Source organism: Maniola jurtina, chromosome 20 (assembly GCF_905333055.1).
Source record: "Maniola jurtina chromosome 20, ilManJurt1.1, whole genome shotgun sequence".
Lineage (NCBI taxonomy): Eukaryota > Metazoa > Arthropoda > Insecta > Lepidoptera > Nymphalidae > Maniola > Maniola jurtina.
The window spans coordinates 9,456,977-9,477,659 of record NC_060048.1 but is presented as its reverse complement, the minus strand read 5'-3'; the positions used below and the strand labels follow the sequence as shown (position 1 = coordinate 9,477,659).

Here is a 20,683-nt window from a genome sequence, read left to right as displayed (position 1 = left end):
ATTTAACCTTTTATACCTATGCATAACCTTTTATGTATACTTACCTAAACATTTGTATATTTACTTCATAATGCAATATTTGACAATTATAGATTACGTAAGCGATATAGACAGCATGTGTGCATGAAGATGTTAAGAAAATTCTGTGTGTGGGTAATAATGGAAAGCATTAAAAGTAACTAAATTATATCAAAATAAATATAATTGTTAAACAACGTTCCTTTTAATGAAAATTTGTGCAGTCCACGTGGAAAAAGTCGCGAACATAAGCTATTCATTAAAAAAAACCGGCCAAGTGCGAGTCAGACTCGCGCACCGAGGGTTCCGTACTCGGGTAATTTTTCCCACATTTTGCACGATAAATCAAAAACTAGTATGCATAAAAATAAATATAAATCTATTTTAGAATGTACAGGTAAAACCATTTCATATAATACCCCACTTGGTATAGTTTTCTTACTTTGAAATTTTTTAATGATATAACTACAAATTCACGGTTTTCGGATTTATTCCTTTACTTGTGCTATAAAACCTACCTACCTGCCTACCTGCTAATTTCATGATTCTAGGTCAACGGGGAGTACCCTATAGGTTTTCTTGACAGACACGACGGACGGACGGCTAGACAGACAGACGGACAGACAGACAGACAACAAAGTGATCCTATAAGGGTTCCGTTGTTCCTTTTGAGGTACGGAACCCTAAAAATTTAAAAAAAAACATAAAAAATCTATGTAAAACCCTGCAAAATAAGCCTCTAGGTCCTAGGATAGTATCTGTAGCTAAAAATAATTTACCTAACCCACCTTATCGTTTTCACCAATAAGTAGAGTGGCTTTCGAATTAGTCCAACCGTGTGAGGACGGAATGAGCCAATTAGTTGTAGACAAGAGACTTTAAAAATTAATCCTATAATATAGGTCCTAGGATATCTTATCAAAGAAGAAATTGACGGAATCATTTCCACCAATAGATAGAGTGGCTCCCGAAAGTCTTGATGTGTCTCTTCTATGCGAGGACGGGGTTTTAAGTAGTCTATCTACTATCTATCTACAGTATAAGCTCTATATAACGACTCGGAGGGAACTGCGCATTTTATGACGCTACTGAGGGTTATCGTTAAATGGAGAGAAAAAAAAACTGTATTAGAAAAAGAAAAAGTTTATTTCAGACTAGTGTTAGTAATTACATAAAAAACAATGCTTATTTGAACGCTTTTGCGTATAGATTTCTTAGAAAGTTCGGTATGTATGATGCCGACAGTCGAGTTTATTACTAGCAAGCTGATACCTACAGCATAACGGCGCGGTGCGGTAGTGGCGTAGCGGTGGTCTTAATGCTTCGTACCGCGTGCTTATTAATATTAGTTCTCTTCCATATTTTGTTTTAGCTATAAGTATACTAACTTCATCCTATGACAAATATTAAATTAAGCAACAGTTTGAATTGTTTTTATTTCTTAAATAAGACGCTTCACCTTCTATCCACTTCACTCTGCAGTCTGCAGGTGTGTTGCGCTTTTGTGGACAGGTAGGTTCCCATTTTGAAAAACAGACTTAAGTGCTGACCCACTATTTTTAATACATTCAAATTTCAAACGGTAAACAAAAGGTGAATAAGAAACTTTTTACCAAAACACGGTTAACGGTTATCCTACTTTATATTAAACTCTTTTTCCTCAATTTGTCACTTGGGTCAGTTGTATTTTAGAGTGGAGTTTAGAGAGTTTGGGGTTCCTTTAAATTAACGAACATAATATTTTAATTCTATACTTAAACAAACAATAGGTACTATTAGATGATGACCGTAACATCTAGATCCAGATTTTCTGGCAAGCTGAGGTTAGGGCCGATGCAGGTGTAGAAAAAAATAATGAGCCTCGTAGCGTGTTCACTACCCGTGGCAAATTTGTTAAAACTCCAATGTAACAACCCTACAAACAGCTGATCGTGGAAATTAACTCGTTTTCTGTGAAGTTGAAGGACCGTTTAAACGTTTGTCAATTAGTATCAGAGACAACGAAAGAATCTATGGTACTAACTATTTGATATTAATTCATCCAAGGTATACCCATTGTCCATATACCTTATGTTATTTATAATTTATCAATGGAAGTAGGGAAAGGTCTTTGGATTTATCAATCACGCTGTGTGTATTGGTTTCTGGGAACAGGCTGTTTCCGAAACTTTTTGATGAAAGTTTCCCGCACAATTTCCTAATTGCGATTGCAATTTCCCGTTTCACAGCAGCGTAAGGCCCAGGTTGAATATTACGGATTGTCTGGTAGATATCACGAGCGATAAGGTCACTCTTTGTGTATCCCATACTTCCATATTATCCACACGGTATCAGTGCACACACTTATACCATACACTATATCATTATCTCGTGCATAGCTGGCTATAAGTCTCTGTAGAGAATGACCGCCGCAACGCCATGGCCGATGTGCATATGCATTGAGCCTTTAAGGTGTGCGTGGGCACCTTTAAGCTCTTTACAGTATACAGTAGGTGGTATGACCTTAAATACTTACTTACACGTACTTTATACCCTACGTCATACTAACACTGTATTCCTGCCATACAGAAATTGGAGCGTGGAAATCATGAAATGATTTTATTAAAAATACCTAATTGTAACCGACGAGTATAAAAATAAGTATATTTACGCGTTTATTTTCAATACTCTTTTTGAAAACAACAAAATGTTAGGTAAATCCATGTATGCTGACTGAACGGACGGGGGCAATAGTATTCACAAAACACCACATTGAAATTCTAATATCAATCCTCGAACACGATCAACCTCTCAAATTACTTCTTGCAAAATATTCCAAAAACAAAAATCAGATTAACTGATTTGAGAAATTATAATAAAAAACCGTTATATTCATAGAAATACATTAAGTTTCATATCTTGTTCAGATAAAAGTTTGAAATTCACCCTATAGATATGAGTCCAAAGAAAGCTTTGGCTGGATAGGATGAAATAGGAATTGAAAGATTTTTTATTCAAAACTTTTACAAGCTTTTTGAATCAATATCAATATATTTATCGCTAGATCAGAATTTATTTTATGCATAATAGTTTTTGAGTTATCTTTCAAAATGTCGGAAAAAATACCCAAGTACGGAACCCACGGTGCGCGAGTCTGACTCGCGCTTGGCCGGTTTTTATGTTAACAGATGGAGAAATTTTCTTAAGGTACTGAATGCTCTTGAGAAGAATCGAGTTATGTAGGAAAAACCTTCTCGGTGGCCACGCTCAGCATGCATGGTAAGCATCTCCCCTAACGCGACGCCCATTGGGCTCATCCCGGAGAAATAGCCCCCAAGGTTTACTTTTCTCAGAATTTACTGCGTATCTAAGAAAAACAGTTATCGAAAACAAAATAACACTGAAAATACCTTAAACTCTTTATGTAGGTCCTATAGAACTAGCTTATGTATATAGCTATGCTGATTCCCAGTTCCATCAGCAGTGTCGAATATGGTAGAGACATTTCCCAGTCAAAATCGACTAAACATGAATTATTTATCGTGTCGTATAGGGCACTGAAAGATTGATACGACCGCCAGAATAAAATTCATATTAATAGTGTAGAAAAACTCTACGCTGTCTAAAAGTTACCTACCTACTTGGATTTGGAAAAAACATTGTCACGACGAAGATCGTCGTCGGTGTCTTTAGGGTTCCGTACCCGAAGAGTGCCAACGGAACTTTATCCGTCCGACCCTTCGTCCGTCTGTCTATCAGTGGGCTGTATCTTGTGAACCGTGTTAGGTAGAGAGTTGAAATTTTCACTTGATGTGTATTTCTATTGCTGCTAATAACAACAAATGATAAAAATATCAAAATGACCGCTATGAAAATTAAAACTAAAATAAAATTGTTATTTTTTGTAGGATGGTAAGGAAAGCTTCGTGTGAGAGTCCGACTCGCACTTGATCGATTTTTATTTAGGCTAGGATGTAACTGCAAAACGCAACCGAATATTGATCAATCTTTACATGTCTTTGCACAATTCGCATGAGTAGCTACTTAGGTAGGTAAATCTTACAACTTGTGCTTACTTTCATATCATGTTTTTTTGGTTACGATACTTGTTTTTCAGGCGCCATAGATAACACAACTACTCAGCGCATGCAGACTCACATAATATTTGGCATCAGACAGTTGCCCTTTATCCTGTGAACTGATCACCAGGCATACCTTTGTTGTGAGTTGTGACTGCCTAATCGTCTACTAAATTGGTAGAGCTTAATTTAGTAGACTCCTTCTTCATTTTCCTGTCCATAGGTATCCTTAAGCTATAAAACAAAAAAATATTAAATTCCGATGTCGACAAGAGACTTTGATGATCGCGCCGCGCCGTTTTGGTTCCAATATAGGTATTATAGAGAAAGAAGGGTTGACAGCCTGCGAGATCTTTGTCCTCCGAAAATAAAAGGACATTAGCTTTTAAATTAATCTGTCTAAAAACTCGAGAAGGTCGAGCACCTTTGATCAGTTTCCGTGTAATATACATTCACACCAATTTTTTATTTATTTTTTTTGCCAGAGGGCACCGCTCGATTTCGTGAGGTACCTGGTACCTGGGCATGATTTGATATAACCTTCACTCGTATTTCATCAGCAAAGGCCGGTCAATAACCCAATGACTAAATTGTTAAATGTTAGTCTCGACATCTATTTCATAATTATTATTAAATCTACCGATCAACCGATGACGCAAAATACCTTCTGTAAAAGACAAACAGGAATCCATTCGGACATCTATCTACTTGTCGCTAAAATGTTAATAAATTCCAATATGTCCTTGGTATGACAAACATTGATAATCTTATTTGTAAATTAGTTCTACTAAATTATTTGAGACTTCTTAAAAATTTCTGTGGGCATAATTATTGTGTACATACTTGATCATTAAATTGTAAATTAAATATTTAAAAATATTTCTATATTACGTTTAACATTTTGTACGTACGTACGCAAAGACTATTTATAGTCAATAATCAATAATCATTATTCAGCCGCCCCTCATAAATAAAATGTCTGTATAATAAAACGACCGCTACCGACAGTTCCTCCCAATAACACACTCGTATCACGCAGTAACCTTAAGAGATCGGCGTGAGCAAAAAAGTTATCAAAATAAAAAGAATTTTGTCCATTATATAGCATGTAAGAAGTAATTATTATTGTAAATAGTTTGGCGCCAAAATTCCGCGCAAAAACGCCTTCGACCGACCGTGACTTGCGCGCAAAAAAAATTGATATCGGACGGCGACGGACGGGCGCTCGCCATATACTTCGAATTGTTCAAACCTTCAACCAAATCCTTACACAAACCATATAATTGCGCAAAATTATAGTGCAGACTTCCTACGGTCTATGATTGAATCGGCCGATTAGTTCAGCTGCAGACAGGCGAGCCCTCGCTACATCGAGCCGCGCTGCATTTGTGAAAATATGTCAGCCATTTTACGACGTAAAAGTTGGCTTATTCCATTATAATTCCACTCTCTGACACCCATTGGAAGCACATAAAACTTTATAACTCACCAGTAGCACAAAGAACTCTAAAGTTTTCTATGGCCCCGCTGCCAGCTACAGAGAGCCAAAATTGGTACTTCGTGAAAAGCTGGGATTTAATAATATTGCACAATTATTATATTGTAAGTGTGTGGATTGTTTACATCGCCTTTACCTACTAGCAAAAAATTGATATGAATTTATTTGAAACGGTCACATATTTATACGCTCTTGCCCCGTCCCAGGAACAATACCTACAATGAAATACATAAGAATCATAGAAGCTAAGGTTCAGAAAAAAACATTAAGTAGGATGCGGTATTATTTAGATTACTATAATAGACGTCTTGTACGTAGTCATGGTTGGTTAGGAATACGACATCAAAAGTAAGTAGTTACGAAAATTATAGGTACGTAATGCAACTTATGAGTACCTTCGAAAACTTATACTTCCAAGTTTAAACTATAACATACTGAAGAATAGGTAGGTACTTACCTACTTTAAATATTTCATTATTTATAAGCTTTACAGCCCATTTTTTTACCACCTAGATAGGCACTCGAGACAAATATCAATATTGATTGATTGTTAAAAAATTACAAATTATACGGCTTCAGTAGGCGGATGGACTTGATAGAGGCAAAAAAATGATAAGCTAGTTTTTAACAATTACATGGTAGGCTGACGCCAGTAGGACCACGGGGCCTGTAGGTACTTACTGATACCTCCCATGCGAAGGTCCCCCAATGTGGGCGGACGAACTCAAACGAGTCGCAGTGAGGCGCTGGACAGTGGTAACGTCACAAAACTGGAGTGTGAGAGAAAGGAACCTCATAATGTCAACCAAATGTGTCCATATGGTTGACGCTACTTGGTCAAAGTAGGAAGCCAGAATGCCAGCTGAAGTAGGAAGCCATAGAAAAGTAAAGCCAAAATGCGCGCGGGGGCAAGGTATCTACGCCGAAACCATGCGTTTGAGGTGACCAAGAGCTACCTACGCACCGCAACTCATATCCATCCATACTAATCCATACTAATATTATAAATGCGAAAGTGTGTCTGTCTGTCTGTCTGCTACCTTTTCACGGCCCAACAGTGTAACCGATTCTGACGGAATTTGGTACAGGGTTAGCTTATATCCCGGGGACGGACATAGGCTACTTTTTATTCCAGAAAATCAAAGAGTTTCCGCGGGATTCCTAAGGACCCATCCAGTTAACCGATTTGTATGAAAGGTACCGAAGTAGCTTGCGTCCCCGTAATCGAAATAGGCAACTTTTTATCCCGGAAAATCAAACAGTTCCCACGGGATCTATAAAAATCTAAATCCGCGCGGACGAAGTCGCGGGCATCCTCTAGTTTAGTATAAAGATGAACGCACACTTATCCGAGCCGAACGAGTCGAACGAAACGAGTTTTAGAATTCTGTATATGGAATACCATGAAATCTCCTCGCACACTTCCGATTGGGACAGAATTCTAAAATTCGTTTCGTCGACTCGTCCGACGCGTTCGGCTCGGATAAGTTTGCGTTCACCTGAAAATCTTGCTTCCACGTAGATTCTTCTTCCGTCACGAGAACCGCTGCTAGGTAGGTAGGTAGGACTAGGCACCTATGCATTATCAGCTGTTGTCATTATTTTTGAAAAGGGCAGCAGCTGATCACCCAGTTTCTTGCTAGTACTTCTCTGTAGAAAGCGGATTCCAGAAGGGGAGTGCACTGTGCAGTGGTAGATTCACTTGACAAGCAATTGACGAATCAAAAAAGTACAACATAAATATGCAGGTAGGTACACACCTAAACTAAGCAGATAAGTATATAGTTACCTATGGTACGCGACATGTCGAGATGGCAATCAGGTTGGGGAAGCTCGACACACCCACACAGCCCCCGCGCTAACTCGGTACGGGCGCTGTGCGGGTGTGCACCGTGCGGAGCGTCCCCCGTCACATACCCCGATTGCCATCTCGACCTGCCGCGAACTCTACCTACAATTTTAGTCACTATACTCCTCGGAAGTAAAAATTTCATATCAATTCACTTAAGTTTTGACTTTTGAAAGGTGTGCTTGAAAAAATTTGCTTAGTAAATTATAGTTCGTCGTATGTCAGATCTAGTTCATCAAACTTTCAGAGTCTATCTACATACGTGTAATACTAAGAAAAGAAAGCGGTCTGTATTATTAAGAAATACTTTTTATTGAATCTAGCACATCAATGTTAGTAGCTATCCATTCTCGGTGACACATACGCCCTGTCTTTGCTCAGCTCTCCGCAAGCTATTTTCCTGTCGCGCTCTCTACGCATAGCCTGCCGACAAATTACTTTGTAATTATAGGTGACAGACAGAAGATCGGACGATGTTTTTTATTCTGCTACAAGTTAGCCCTTGACTGTGATCTCACCTGATGGTAAGCGATGATGCAATCTAAGATGGAAGCGGGTTAACTTGGAAGAGGTATTGTAGTTTCATTAAACCCATACTCCATCGGGTTATCGTAACGGATCGCTAAATCACTAGGCGGCACGGCTTCGCCTGAGAGTGGTAATGGCAACTAGCCACGGCCGATGCCTCTCACCACACCAGACCAAAGACAAGTTAGGGATTATAAATTCCCAAATTGCCCTTGCTGGGAATCAAACCCAGCACCTCCCTTTTAAGATTACAGCGCTCATCCTGCGCCAGCGAGGTTATCAAAATTAGATCTCAAACGAGTTGCTGCAGACCACGGGCCACAAGCGCTGCAAGACCGTGCTCTATGAAAATGCAAGAGACATAGGTTCAGCTTTGAATATCTATCTGTTGAGACTCATGACAATATAAAAATCTGCATTAAAAATAATGAGAAAACTCAAACGAATCAGAACCATGTTTATACTCGATTGTTAGTCATTGAAGAGTCCCTAGCACTCCTCCATCATCATGTCAATTATCCTTCCATCATAAGAGTTGCATATCTTTTGCCAAATCGATGGTGCAATATAACTAATATGCAATTAGAAATGGGCTAAATTTGTTTCTTTTCACTTAAATTTTTACAAAAGTTAAATGATGCGTGTAAAATCATTCCTAGTTAGTAATATGATATATGTAGGTGGTTTCATTAACAAATACCTACTCTTGTACGCCCTTCACGAATTCCGGTGGAGGTCAGATAGCAATCGCTCTAAGCTAGAAAAAACATTTTGATGCCAATACACCTTGCTCTTCAAAACTTGAACAAAAAATTAGACAATTTTTTTTTTATTGATACTCATATCTATTGAATAATCATTAAAAACTTTTGTATAGCTGGAAGATGAGAGCATGTTCAATTTATTAAGCTTCGTAACAGGATATAAATCTACGAAAGCGAAGCTGAAGCGAATTTCAGGGATTTACAGGGAACTTCAATTTTTTTGTTTAATACAGATAAAAGCGAACTTTCTTTTTACCTATGTATATCCCATAGAAGGTGCATTATGGTGGTGCTTTAAACTGAGCAATTTCACTTGCGTTAGTGATTGATCACCAATAATAAATTTGTCGGGCGCGGCGATCTCGATTCTCGGTGAGCATTGAGTTGGTACTCTGCAGATACCTACTTTAATAAGTATATGCTTACAACGAAACGCAAAAATTGCTTCCTGTTAGTCTGGCACTCTTGGAAATCTTCCAACAGATGCTTGCACCGGACGAGCCCGCGATCCCAGCCGTAGCCCTCCATACAATCCCGGAAGTCCAGCTCTTGCCTGGCGCATCTCCCCATCTGCTGATGATCCACTATACCGCCTGTTATGTCGGTGAATACATTTCGAAACAACGGTGAAAGCTCGCCCATATTTATCCAATATTTTGAATTTATCGTAGCGACTTTATTTTAGGTAGGTTGTATTTATTTATCGTGTTACTGAGTAGCTGAGCAGACACCAATTTGACATTAAAAAAATGAAATCAACATGGATACCATAGAGAATTTCAACCTATTTTTATTAAGATTTGAAAAAGTTTGCATTTCAAATTCAATCATACTAACCTGTATATTTCAGTGTTTTTAATTAATTTTGTTTTTAAAGCACTCCATCCCTTCATCCTACAATCATATGATAATAATTCGATATTTACCTACCTTATGTACTTATTTTTAGGGTTCCTTACTTTCACATTGTTGTCTGTTTGTCTGTCCGTCTGTCGTGTATGTCAAGATACCTATAGAGTACTTAGGTATTTCCCGTTAACCTAGAATCATGAAATTTGGCAGGTAGGTAGGTCTTATAGCACACTTAAGTGGAAAAATCCGAAAACTGTGAACTTGTGGTTACATCTCACAAAAAAATGTGTTCATGAACAAATAATAATTAGTATTTTCAACTTTCAAAGTAAGATTAATATACCAAGTGGGGTATCATTTGAAAGGGCTTTATCTGTACATTCTAAAACAGATTTTTCATACATACTCGTAATAGTTTTTGATTTATCCTGCCAAATGTCGAAAAAATAGTACTGTAGTGTGGATCCCCCGGGTGTGCATTTCTGATTTGCACTTGGCCGGTTTTTTATCATAGTAGCACACACCGTATTCGCTACTAGTTTATAAGGAGGAAAAAGTATAAAAATAGTTGTTATTTAGAATGTTTTGATTCTATATTGCTGAAATAAATATCTACATAATTTACATGAATTTAGAAACCGTCTATTCTCGGGTTCAGATATTTTTCATCTCCCTTAAGTTTTCCTTCCGCAATCTGCCTGTCCCTTTCTTTCCTCATGGCCTAAAACAAAAAAAAAATGCATTAATTAAATTATACATTGTAGGTGTACATTACTGTAAATAACTATTCTTGATATTTGGAGTAGAAATTGAATGAATAAAGTAAATAGGATTTACTAATTAAGTCTGAGTGTATTTTTGTTAAGAAGATCAGAGAGTTACAGCTAGAATAAGAATATACTAAGAATTCATCCAATGACTTGTTATTCTGGAATTAAGATCTCCAAACTTTTCAGCCTAAAGGTGATATTGGTTCCTCTACTTCTATTTGTTGAAAGAGCCAAGATCTAGAAACATTTGATAACTTATTGTTTTGTGACTTTACTACATTATAAATAAAATGTACTTAGTCATAAACTATAGCGGGCCAGATATCAAGAATTTTTAGTTTGGCCTGTGGCTGTAGTTTGGAGATAGCTGGTTTAGATAAGAGCCACTAAAGAGTGTAAGTTTGTTGGTTGATTCCTTGATGTCTAATCTGGTTGCTAGATTTTAGACTGCAGCATTACCTACTATCAGATTAAGTAATAGTCACTAATATTAACTTGACACAAAAAATAAATATATATTAGTACCCACCGCAAATCTCTTGAATTGCTTTGTCTTGGTTTGACACTCGTGGAAGTCATCGAATAACTCCGCACACTTGACCTTGCCGCGGTCCAGACCGTACGCCTCCAGGCAGTCCATGTAGCGTATCTCATGCTTCTGGCATGCTCCCAGCATCTGATGTGATACCAACCCACCAGTGAGATCGGTGAAAGGGTTCCGGAGAAAGGGCGAGATGGACATGTCTGTGTACAAAGTAAATAATCAATTTAGACTACTTTTTTATAAATAAGTACCAGGCATGTACCAGGTTAGAGAATTACGTAAACAATTCTATAATCTAGTGGACATCATAGAATTAGTTTAACAGGTAATTTGTTGCAATTGTAAAATAAGAATTCAATGTATTACCTTATGTTCTTTTTATAAAATTATTTAATAAACAATAGATTTATTAAAAACAATTGAAGTTCCTTAGCAATCTTGCATTTAATTTATTTTCTGGCCTGGCTTGAAATTCGAATTTGGCAAATGTGAAATGTCACAGTCAATGTCAACTGTGACAAGCACAGAATATTATTAAACGGTGACATGTGATCGTAGATTATGCATGATTATGCCATAGATTACAATCTATGGCATAATCATGCATATTCTACGATTTATAATATTATGCCACTAAGGCTCATTGTAGATTGCAGCCATGGACCATAAATCTATAATCGAAGATTGCAGCTCATCGATATGCAGCCCATTTGTTGCTTCTGCCTTCTGCCATACTTCCAAGATCTGCTAAAAGTCATCCGTCACTGTTCATGACACTGCAATACTTTAAACTACCGGTCTCAAAAGAGCTCGAACCCAAAGCCATAAAACCAGTTAAAAAAATTAAAATCTGTCACTGTCAAATAAATTTAAAACACCGACCAGAAACAAAAATGCAAAAGATTTAAAAATTGTCTATGTAAATTCAATTTGGTGAATTTGTTAATTGTTTATTGTAAACGGCAAGTTTTCAGTTTTAATCTAACTTTAACGATTACTAAATACCAAGTAATTATGGCACGCTACAGCATCGAGGTAGATGATGGTAATATAGATCCCGCATCAGTAACATCGGAAGTTAAGAGTTCTATAAAGCAAGTAAGATTTAATTAGTAAAGATCTCTTTATCTACATTTTTTTAAATCTAGGAGGATGCCCTATACTACCCCATCGTAAAAACCAGCGATTTAGCCTAGGTTTTAAGTCATATAAGTCGATGATCATAGATATGATGGATCTATAGTATAACAGCTGCCATACCTCTTTAGTTTTTAACTTCAGGTGTTTGTTTGTCACCGAGAAAAATAACTGCATCTAAAAATCTATTAATCTGCCACAAACTGAATTTATTTTTATTCAACCAGGATATCATAAAAGAGCTACTTCATGGGTCCTTCCAAGACAATAAAACAAAGTTGGACAATGATGCACTCACACTAGTGGTAGAGGTAGCCAAATGTCTAGTTACTGAGACTTGCCTGAGAGCCTCGAGTCAGGCTTTACTGGAAGGCTGCAACAAAGTTGACCTTGAGCATGTAGAGAAATGTCTTCCACAATTGGTAAGTGTTTAAAAATTAAATTTGATTGAAAGTTCTTATAATGCATGCCAAAAAAAGTACCTATTCCTATCTAAACATAAGACAATATGACTGTGCAGTGCACAAAAACAGATCTCAGCTGCTTGTGTATTTAATCCTTACTTTATGGACATTAAAGTTGACCAGAGTCCAACAACTTTTTTTACCATCAAAAAAAGTATTGCTATCTTCTCGTCTTCCTTTTTCTAGTTAAAATCCTTTTAATCCCAAAAGTTCTATAGCTATAATCATTTGAATCTTCAAATCGTCAATTGAAACTTACTTCATCTGCATGGTTTAAGGGGTTTAAAAATCCTGCAGAAGGGTCTGTGGTGCAAGCTATCTATATTCTGGCCCATCAATATTTAGTGGCTAAGCTGTGAAAAAGTTGCTAGACAGATTGACACACTTTGGTATTTGTAATTTTAGTGTGGATTTGGCATTTATAGTTTCAGTGTACATGTGGATTTATAGCATCAATTAATTTGTTTCAGATGTTGGACTTCCCTTAAAATACACAAATTTTAATATGTAGGTGTACCTAATAGTGTTAAGTTATGAATCAAACAAAGATAAATATTCAAAAATGTAGTATGAATGGTTAATGTTTATTGATTTTGTCAACGTTTGTGAAATTATCAGTTAAAGGCTTGGCACAGTGCACACAAAACACACATAGAAAACGTGTCCAATTCGCTCTTATAAATTGTAATACATAGTATGGAGGCATTCACAATGTGGAGTGCTCATAAGCTATGTATTTCGTAGTGGTCTGCTATGTGATATACAATACATGATCAGCAATGAGCAAGTTTTGTGTCTGTGGGTCGCGGTCGAAGCGACGGATGCGCCGCGGTTGACGCAACAATACTATTTGCTATAAAAATGTATCATGTTGGATGCGTGTGAGGGTTTCCGGAGCGTCGTCATAATTTTTTATAGTTTGGTTTTAAACCAGTCGCAATTGTCAATCGCTTTGGTTGAACACAGAAGTCTACAGTGCAGTTATACTCGTTGAGAAACAAAAACCCGCTCTTTACTTGCGAGTGAATTGCGGCGCGAGTGCTCGAGAACCGTATGCGCGTTGTATGCGCCGTTCGCGACCGAATTTCTGGGCGAGTTCTTTCTTCTATCTGGGCCTTGGACATGTTTTGCACGCTTTTCAAGCGTTTCCGTCATGCGTGTAGTCAGCAGTGCCCCTTCCCGTCCCGCCCGACGGCCCGAAGACCGCCCGTTGCCGAGGGTTTCCCGGAGCGAGGCTGGCCAAGTTAAGAGTGGGTATTATTTTAAGAGTTTAAGACTTTTCTGTAGAATCTTTTAGTAAGACAAAAATAAGTTCGGTTTGCCGAGTAGGTACAGGTAGTTTGTTGTTAAGCATTGTCCACTAGCAATAACAGTTGCAAAAGTTAGTTCTGGTAAGTCACTTGTTCTATACCTTATCAGCAAACACACAAAATTCATTGTAAAAACTTGCAGTAATTGGCATGAAAATGACAGCTTACTTTGCAAAAACACTTGCCAGAGGATATTTTAGCCATAAAGTATGCATGTTGTAGGAAAGTCTGAAAAATATACTTAGGTTAAGTGAACAAAATATTTTCATATAAGAAACATCTTATAAGTACTTACCTAAGAATTAATATTGCACATACAATCATAGTAGGAATCCCAAGTAGGTACCCACCGACTTATTTATAATTATTATTATTAAGTTTATGGATACTGTATTTGTCTGATTATTATTATTTTGTCTATAATAAATCTGTGATAACAATCTATCTGTGTGTTTTATTTATTTAAACAAAATAAATCACATTTTTGGTAGGTATTCTGATAGGAAAAAGAACACTTAAAATAATTATTTTTTTACAAAACTTTATTAAACTGTTCTATGATAAGTTCAAATAAACTTTAATTAGTTCTTTGTAAAAATAAAAATTATTTCCTTGCCTCATGACCCCATGGTTTCCAGTTTCCACCCAAAAAGGTACAAATATGAAAATATTTTCATACTTGCGCCTCTTGGCTCTTTCAGCCTTAATAGCCGCCACGGAGGTCGCCTGTACGTGAGGCAGCGCCAGTGATCCACAAGCTGGTATACCACACAAGCAACCTTTCTCGCTTCCATGTGAAAAGATCATAATATATATAGTTATTCTAAGTTTGGAAAATTGTACAAGTTCTTATCCAGTATTCACACAACTAAAGTACTTAATAATTAGCTTAGGCAAAATAAGAACTTAAAAGTAACTACAGCCCCATAGATAACTGACCAAATAAATACTAAACTGAAGAATGGCAATAATATTATTATTGTCTACAGTTACAGGAGTATAATACAGCACACCAAAGATGGGAAAATTCTTCTGCCTTTCCAGTAGAGAATGTAAGTACCAGAATGTACAGTGATGGATCTTTATGAAACCTGTTCAAAATATCTGTTTGATCTTAATTAAAAACCAGCTAAGTGCGAGTCGGGCCCCACTCTTTTAGGGTTCCATACAATTATTATGAGCATCATCTTTTGGGTGTATGAAATATTGTTTTGGGTACCCTCCCGCACCGCTTTACTACCGCAGGAGCCTCAGTTATAGGTTATACCTATAGTAATTTATCTTAGGCCGCGATTACAGCTATAAGTTTTACTCACGTAAGAAGCTTACGTAATTAATTGACAACGAAACTGTAAATGCACTTATAAGAGTATTTACATTAGTAAAGTCGTAAGTTATTCATGTAAACTACTTACGCGAGCAAAACTTGCAGATGTATCCGCGGCCCTTTTGGTAACTTTCGCAAATTACATGAATACTTGCTCGTCCCTAGTGAAAAGGCAAATTTTAAAGTCAGAAAGATAAAATAATGCCCCAGACAATTGTATATTAAACAGTAGAGTGAAATGGGCTGTTGTATAAAAATACTGTAACTTTTTATGTTAGGGCAATATTGTAGGAACATTTTACATGGTCTACATTTTCAAGTATTTCAAATAACACAGTTATGTACCTTTTTACTAAGGTACAATTCGGTATAATATGTCTGATAGTAGATAGGTCCATCCACCTTATGTTATTCGTAAAATCTGCAATTGTTATTATAGAAATAATGTTTATACTTATCTCATATACATACCTAGTAATTAATGACAAAATATAAACATGTCAGACTTTATTTCAATTAATTGATTAGAACCAATTTATATAATATTATTAGTGAGAATTAAGAAAATGTGAATTAAGATGAGCTAGCGTCAGTCAACACCCACACAATCTTGACATAACCCTGCCCCATTTATTGCAGAAAAATTATTATGTACAAACAAAGACAAAACTAGGTTCACACACTAAGCGACTATGGATGGGTGCAAACCTAGCTTTGTCGCTGACTCTACATAGCTGTATTGCTGTATACAATATCTGTTTTCAGCCTGTTTCATGAATCAGGAGTGCATGCCTAGAATTAAGCAAAGCTTTGTTATTATCATTACAGGCAGTAGACGCGGTAGGTTTGAATCATAGATTATATTATTATACAAAAACAAAAATATGCCTGCAAAGTTCTGCCAAATTAATACGGCATGGATGACTCTACATATAGATTTTTGGCTAAATGGCTATTAACACATATTATGTCGTACAGTGGCCTTAAACAATGCAATGTGATAAGACATAATAAAGAAATAAGATTGTAGTATTTTTTTAGGTATCTAGAGCAAAATAAATGTGGTGGCTGTCTTTATAGCCTGCTAGTTGTGAATTGTGATGTAAGAAATATTTTAAATGAATCAACATCTTTAGCACACCAATGCAATTCACACGCGCTTATACCCCATCCGCGGAAAGAAGTTATTATAACGCTCTCTCTGTTACGTAATCCCGTAAATAATAACGGAGGCAAAAACCTGAGTAGGGGCTAACCCTTTTGAGTCCCCAACCGGTTGGTCGCTTGAGTCACCAACCAGTTGATGCATTTTGCAAAACTTCCAATTTAATTTTTAATTTAAATTACGTAACTGAGAGAGCGCTATACTTACCTTTTTCCACAGATAGAGTATAGTAGCCCTAACCCACGTCCATACCGAAATGTCAATCTTTGATTCTCCTAGTGCTAAATCGTTTCAATAACTTGTATGGTGTCTGTATAAGGTATTATGCAATAAAATAGCACAATTAAGTTCAAAGCTAATTTACACACCTAACCGCTTCACTCGCGGTGCATGTATATATAATTTATCGAAATCATGAACCATAGACACCAGAGCTTTGCATTCTTCAGTGCAATGAATTGTATCCTATAAAAATTGTGCCTGTGAGATCAAAAAATTATTACATATTATGAAACAAAAGACTTGTTTCTTTGAATAATATTTCACAAAACTACAATTACATGAAATTCTGCACTTTCGCTAATGTTGTTTTGTAGATTGTCACATTCTTAATTTCTAATCTGACTACATTTGTATTATAAAAAGTGACATAATAGGCCTTTTATATTCAAAGTCGGTAAAGACATACCTGAATATTTAAAAATGGTTAAGTTTCGCTGAAAAAGCATAAAACTATTACTAAGTAATCATAACATAAGAGACATTACTTTAAAAAATTTAATAATAATCATCAACATGAGGGCCTGCGCAGATGATGGATTGTTATCCATGGAGGACAAAAGTTGATCACCTAACAACTGTATCGTATAATGCATACGATTGATTAATAGTATGACAAAACACCATATTAAATTCCTAACAAATAGTCCTTCATTTGTGCAGGCCCTAATGAATAGATGTATCTAGGATTCCTTCCTTTTTACACTATTTGTGAAAACTCGAAAGCATAATATAATCATAGTTCAACATCCACATAGGATATACTACTATCAAATTCGTACTGTACGAATTTAAATTATGGTTCACCCAAACAAGTAGTTTTAACAAGAAAAAATTACAAAAGTCCACACATCCCACACACACTCACAGATACAAATGGAGACATTTCCGCAAACGAACATACTCGCGCACTGATACGCTGGCGAATGGACACTTGTGAACACGGACTTACTATTTGACTCTAAAATAAAATTAAGAGGCACACAGCACCGGGGATAACTCATATTCAGAACAACTCCATATCTTCATTGCACATAACTTCTAAGAAATCGTCATCATCGTAGTTCTGCACTTGTCTCGCGTCCGTCCGGTCGGGGAGGGGAGCGCGCGGGCGCGGCGGCGAGGGCGGCAGGTCGGCGTGCGCGTCCGTGTCACTGGAGCCGTCACGCGCGTCCGTAGCCGGCGACGGCGGCGGGTTGGAGCCGTGCTCCGACTGCACGGTCGCCTCGCTACGAGACAGCAGCGATGGCAGTTCTGAATCTGGCGAAAAGATTTTGACACCTTGTGAATGTGATAAATAATTCAATAGTTTCAAGTGATATCAGACAGAGCTCACTTGGTCACGCGAAACGAGAAACACCTGAGATGCACCATCTTTAACTGTACTCGCATAATTCTTATATCTTATGAAAGAGACAGGAGTTATACAATAGAAAGAGAGGAATTTATTTATTTGGCACTTCTCATCCCAGAAAATCAAACAGGATTTTTAAAAACCTAAATCCACACGGATGAAGTCAGGTGCATTATGAAACATTTTGTTGATAAAAAATTACCTGTAAGGCTCTGTTTCAACTGCTCCATGACCTTCTGGCGGTTCTTGGTTCGCGTTTTCTTAATCTTGCGAGCATTCTCCCTGCGGTCCTCATTGAATATATCATTGATCATGACCTGCGAGACTTCATCGTCACGTTTCAATAGAAAGAAGAAAATACCGCCTGGCGTGCGCCTACGTGTGCCATTCTGAAACGTGAAAGACATGAGGGGCTGGAATTGCTTATACAATATGGCATAATATTACTGTAAATTGAACATTTGAAAAGAGCAACTGCCGAATTTCTTTCTGGTTCTTCTAAGTGGTAAGAGTTTGTTGAAATAAAAATATACACACGCACATATATTATAATACGCGGTCCGTAAAGGCCGCGGCGCGTGCAGCTCGCGGTCTTAACCGCGACGCGCAGCAAACAGAGTCTATAAAAAAGGACCCCAGATGAGTTAGAAACTAGTCAGGCTTACATTGACTAAATATGTGAGTATAGCTGGTACATTCTATACTTAAAATGGAAATAAGTCACGATAGTTTAAACATTTAAATATTCACACACACACACACCAAATTTTTAAAAGAGATAATGGTTTCAAAGAGCATTGTTTCTGCTGTTGAGTGACAAAACATCACATAGATAATATGAATGTCTAGCTCTACAAAGCAGATATCTCTTTCTAAAGTCTTGTGTATTTCTGCTGGGCACTTATTGTACTATAATATCAATTTATTAATCACAATATATCAGCAATGGTCAAAGTGATACAGGGTCTAAAGTGCCCTGCATAGCTGCCAAACCAACAAGAAGATTATCAACTTACCATAACAAGCATTCCACCATCTGCTTCAATTCTCTGTGTCTCTTTAAAGATTTCTATAGCTTTACTTGAACCAGTTACTTGAACTATTCTGGCTGAAAATTGATAAAAATGTTTAACAATGTTGTGTCCTGTGTGTTGTACAATGTATGTGTAACAGTTGTGTATATTGGTTGGTTCAAGAGTAAAAAATTCAAAACAATCCAAAAATAGTCCAATCAGAATAACCTACTATAGCAATTTGTACAAAAATATTCAGATTTGTGTATAATTTTGTGAATTGTTGTGTAACCCTTTGTTTATGACCTGTCTGCATGCTGCCTATTCAGGTTAGACTATTTGATTTACAATCACTGCACTTAATATAAATAACTTAGAACACTTACCAAGTAATTCTTTCTTTTCTTCAGACAACTTCTCAGCTATGTCATGAGCTACTAGTTCTGTGGGTTGATCTGGTGTTACAACAAGATCTGGTAAAACTCTTGGCAGCTGCTTCTCTTCTAGCGGATGTTCGCTATTAATCCTTTTGCCTTGTCTAAACTTTTTATTCGACCTGTCAGAGTAACTCCTCTTATTAGTTTTAAAATCATTTTGTTTGTGAGGGCGACTATTTGTAAAAACTTTTTTTGAAACATAGTCATCATCTAATCTATACTTAATAGTGTAATCATAAGATTCAACGCCATAATTTCTTTTCTTTGTTACATCACAGGTTACCATATCTTCTGTAAGGAGGTCCTCCTGAAAGATTAATTTTGTTGAAGTTTAACATCACAACTATTAACACACATCTATTTAAATATCAATAAATCAAACACTAAAGACTGATCTCCTTTCACTTACTATTCAGTCAGTTTTCTGCATAAAAAACTGCTTTTGCAAGAAAGTTGCTTTTATATATTTATGGTTTCTTTCGCTTTGTTTTTGATTTTGTGCAATAAATTTATACTACATACTTATCTATATTCTTTGGTAACCAAGTGTAGCCAAGCTGGCTTTTGTTAGTGTCCAAAACATCTTACCTGCAATGCTTTACACCAGACGTTATATTTATCTTTTTTGTCGGGTTGTGTTTGCGGCTGCGGTCGTTTCGGCCTCAGTTTGGTGCGCTTTGGGCGTCGACGCGGTTCGTCGTCCGACTCGGAGCCCGAAGACTCTAACCCCGTATCTTCGTCGCTCTGCTCATCTTGTATCTGCATGTTCACTAAAGACGGCGGGTTGAAGGTTTCTGGGCGCGTCAAAGGGATGTACGTACCCTCTTCAACGTCTGAATCCTCTAACTATAACAAAAGTCATTGCACTTTATAGACTGCTCTTAAACGACAAAAAACACTGCTGGCCCGTTCAACACTGTACAGATATATGCAATAATAAGTTTATGTACAATAAATAAGGGCAAATAGAACAATAGTAAGGTAAAATCACTTTTAATGGGCGAGTTTTAGGTGTAATGTAGTGTCAAAGTTACGGCCTCACCTCGCCATCTTCGAGTTCATGGGACACCTCGACATCCAGTTCTCCTTCTGTCGTAGACATCATACTTGCCGAAAGAAATCAGAGTTGAACAATAATTGCACATATGAGTGTTTTACAAAATGCAATAATTCCGCCTTTATTCGCCGTCGCTGATTTTTTGCTGCTGTCATTTATGACTATAGACAATCTAGAACGTCAAACTCTCGACTGACGTTGTCATAGACGAGTTTGTATAGCATAGAGTACAGATAGAGATATTACGTGTATAGATTAT

At 37.0% G+C, this 20,683-nt stretch overlaps 4 protein-coding genes across 4 annotated transcripts; 1 reads left to right on the top strand and 3 right to left on the bottom strand.

Moving 5' to 3' along the window:
• Positions 1-7,719: 7,719 nt before the first annotated feature.
• On the bottom strand, positions 7,720-9,569 carry LOC123875411 (NADH dehydrogenase [ubiquinone] iron-sulfur protein 5-like). Its single transcript, XM_045921223.1, has 2 exons — positions 9,142-9,569; positions 7,720-7,846 (listed from the first exon to the last, which is right to left on the bottom strand). Exons 1-2 carry the CDS (start codon positions 9,355-9,357, stop codon positions 7,757-7,759), a joined length of 306 nt encoding a protein of 101 aa, XP_045777179.1. The 5' UTR covers positions 9,358-9,569; the 3' UTR covers positions 7,720-7,756.
• A 566-nt stretch (positions 9,570-10,135) lies between these two features.
• Positions 10,136-11,393, bottom strand: LOC123875412 (NADH dehydrogenase [ubiquinone] iron-sulfur protein 5-like). Its single transcript, XM_045921224.1, has 3 exons — positions 11,248-11,393; positions 10,867-11,081; positions 10,136-10,288 (listed from the first exon to the last, which is right to left on the bottom strand). The coding sequence occupies exons 2-3, from the start codon at positions 11,077-11,079 to the stop codon at positions 10,199-10,201; spliced, it is 303 nt and encodes a 100-aa protein (XP_045777180.1). The 5' UTR covers positions 11,080-11,081; positions 11,248-11,393; the 3' UTR covers positions 10,136-10,198.
• Positions 11,394-11,762: 369 nt separating this feature from the next.
• LOC123875413 (centromere protein X-like) lies at positions 11,763-13,674 on the top strand. The gene is made up of 3 exons (XM_045921225.1): positions 11,763-11,979; positions 12,246-12,440; positions 12,953-13,674. Exons 1-3 carry the CDS (start codon positions 11,896-11,898, stop codon positions 12,968-12,970), a joined length of 297 nt encoding a protein of 98 aa, XP_045777181.1. The 5' UTR covers positions 11,763-11,895; the 3' UTR covers positions 12,971-13,674.
• Positions 13,675-14,316: 642 nt separating this feature from the next.
• Positions 14,317-20,597, bottom strand: LOC123875400 (phosphorylated adapter RNA export protein). The gene is made up of 6 exons (XM_045921209.1): positions 20,410-20,597; positions 19,956-20,213; positions 19,317-19,674; positions 18,934-19,025; positions 18,120-18,306; positions 14,317-17,823 (listed from the first exon to the last, which is right to left on the bottom strand). The coding sequence occupies exons 1-6, from the start codon at positions 20,470-20,472 to the stop codon at positions 17,570-17,572; spliced, it is 1,212 nt and encodes a 403-aa protein (XP_045777165.1). The 5' UTR covers positions 20,473-20,597; the 3' UTR covers positions 14,317-17,569.
• Between the last annotated feature and the right edge of the window lie 86 nt (positions 20,598-20,683).